General features: G+C 43.9%; 1 protein-coding gene across 1 annotated transcript in view; it reads left to right on the top strand.

The window, feature by feature from the left end:
- Positions 1-2,301, top strand: part of hecw2a (HECT, C2 and WW domain containing E3 ubiquitin protein ligase 2a) — a gene marked incomplete at its 5' end in the record, with an annotated part of 59,751 nt that overhangs the window by 41,646 nt on the left and 15,804 nt on the right. The window contains 3 exon segments of the mRNA XM_032529650.1: positions 947-1,049; positions 1,144-1,240; positions 1,785-1,865. Of these exon segments, the coding sequence (XP_032385541.1) occupies positions 947-1,049; positions 1,144-1,240; positions 1,785-1,865 (281 nt within the window).

Here is a 2,301-nt window from a genome sequence, read left to right on the forward strand (position 1 = left end):
CCCCCCTTCCCGAGCTATACAAAGCTAACGTTAGCTTAAGTTGACTGGCTAACTAAAGAGAGAGGCACTAGAAATTGCCTTTTGTTGTTTATTTTTTTAGATGGAATTGCCCCACAATACAAAAATAGTGAATATAAATTTAATTTTGTTGGCAAACGTAGTTGTATAATCGCAATATTACACTAGAGGGTGTGATATAATGTCATATTAATGGCACTTCAGTGTTGCTTACGGACCGAGGACATTACATCACACCCTACTGTGAAGTTTGCTTTACTCCATTGCCATCATAACTAAAAGAATCTTTGCAAAAACAAACATAGTCATTGTCAAATTAATAGCGATACCTCTGCATGATAACTATAAACACATAGAGAAAGCGATAGATAGCTTTTGTTGCCTTTTAAAGCCACGTAAGCTGCAACCTTATCTGGTTGAGCTGATGATTTTGGATTTGCAGGTGTAACAGGTTCCTGGTAGGAAAGAACTTTAAACCAAGGCAGCAGGAAATGTTTTAGAAAATATATCTATCACCTGATGAAATCAAGGACTTTGTGGAACATCTGATATCTGAGAAGCTGACAAAGTAGTTTTTTATGACAGGAGACTGTCGAGGATTACCTAGTTTGTCTTCTAGGTTTGGCTTTCCGATGTACGTAGCAGTCGTCTAAAATTTTGAATTCTGGGTCGACTACATTTTTACTGTGATTTCTACTTTTTCAAACTAATTTAAATCTCTTTATTTAGATTTTATACAGTGCTGGAATAAACTGACACAAAATGGCATCTTGGTGAGATTGTAAATCTATCGTAAAATTGTTGTCAGAAGCATAAGAAATAAGAGATTTGCAGTCAAAGGGCCAGAACATGCAGGCTGCCGACTGGCAGGTGGACCGGTCCTAGACCCAGGATATAACCTGGACCGTGGTGCTTCCTTCTGTCCCAGGTGGTGGACGACTCCCGCCAGGCCAACCCGCCCATCATGCCCCGCCCGTCCAGCACCTTCAGCGGCTCCAGTCGAAGTCAGTACCACGACGTGGTTCCTGTGGGTAGGTCAGGCACCGGCAAATGTGACCATGCATAACGTGTGAAAAACACATGCAACAGACACAGATATAAATGCACATTCCTCGTTTTCTGCAGCCTACAATGACAAGATAGTGGCGTTTCTACGGCAACCCAACATCGTGGAGATCCTGCAGGAAAGGCAACCGGAGCTCGCCAGGAATCATTTGCTCAAGTACGCCTCTCACTCTGGCTGTCTCCCTCTCCCTTCCTCCATCTATCACTGGCTCACAGTTTCCCTTTCTTCCTCTCTCTCTCTCTCTCTATGTCTCTCTCTCTCTCTCTCTCTATGTCTCTCTCTCTCTCTCTCTATGTCTCTCTCTCTCTCTCTATGTCTCTCTCTCTCTATGTCGTCCCTCTCTTACTCTCTCTCTCTATCTCTTCTCTAGACTCCCAATCAACACTTACCTTGTCACTCATCATTCAAATGAAAACACACACGTTTAACCTTTAATCCTAATGGACTGTGTCAGTTTACCCCCTGACATCCCCGGTGTGTGTGTGCGTCTGCCTGTGGTGTGTTGGTGTGGCCGTGTGCGTGCGTGCGTTTTTGCCTGTGTTGTGGTAGTTGTGCGTGCGTGCGTGCCTGTGGTGTGTGTGTGTGTGTGCGTGGGCTGGTGTGTGTGTGTGTGTGTGTGTGTTGGTGTGTGTGGTTGTGTGTGTGTTTGTGTGTGTGTGTGTGCGTGCCTGTGCGCGTGCGTGGGTGTTTGTGTGCAGAGAGAAGTGCAGTTCATTCGCAGCGAGGGAGTCACGGGGCTGGCCCGCCTCTCCAGCGATGCTGACCTGGTCATGCTGCTGAGGTGAGACCTGTACATGTGTGTTTGTGCGTTTGTGTGTTTGTGGGTCAGAGTGGGACACAGTTATAACCAGCTGGCTCCATCACTTCCAAGAACACAAGTCTACTGTAATTGCCACTTTACCCACCTACAGTATGCTAATGCCCATGCTCTTCTAAGAGGTACGGTTCCTTGTAACATGACATTAGATTAGATTAGATTAGATTCAACTTTATTGTCATTAAACAGGTACAAGGCAACGAAATACAGTTTGGGTCTAACCAGAAGTGCAATAGCAGTAAGTGCAGGATATACACACTGGTTTCATAAGTGCATAAGTGAATAAATATAGAAATTAATACTATAAACAGAATTTTACAGATGGGTTTGTCCTATGAATATAAAATACAGATAACAAATATTGTGAGCAAGATTTACAGTTGGATATGTACTGAATATA

This window comes from Etheostoma spectabile, chromosome 11 (genome assembly GCF_008692095.1).
Source record: "Etheostoma spectabile isolate EspeVRDwgs_2016 chromosome 11, UIUC_Espe_1.0, whole genome shotgun sequence".
NCBI classification, from domain to species: domain Eukaryota; kingdom Metazoa; phylum Chordata; class Actinopteri; order Perciformes; family Percidae; genus Etheostoma; species Etheostoma spectabile.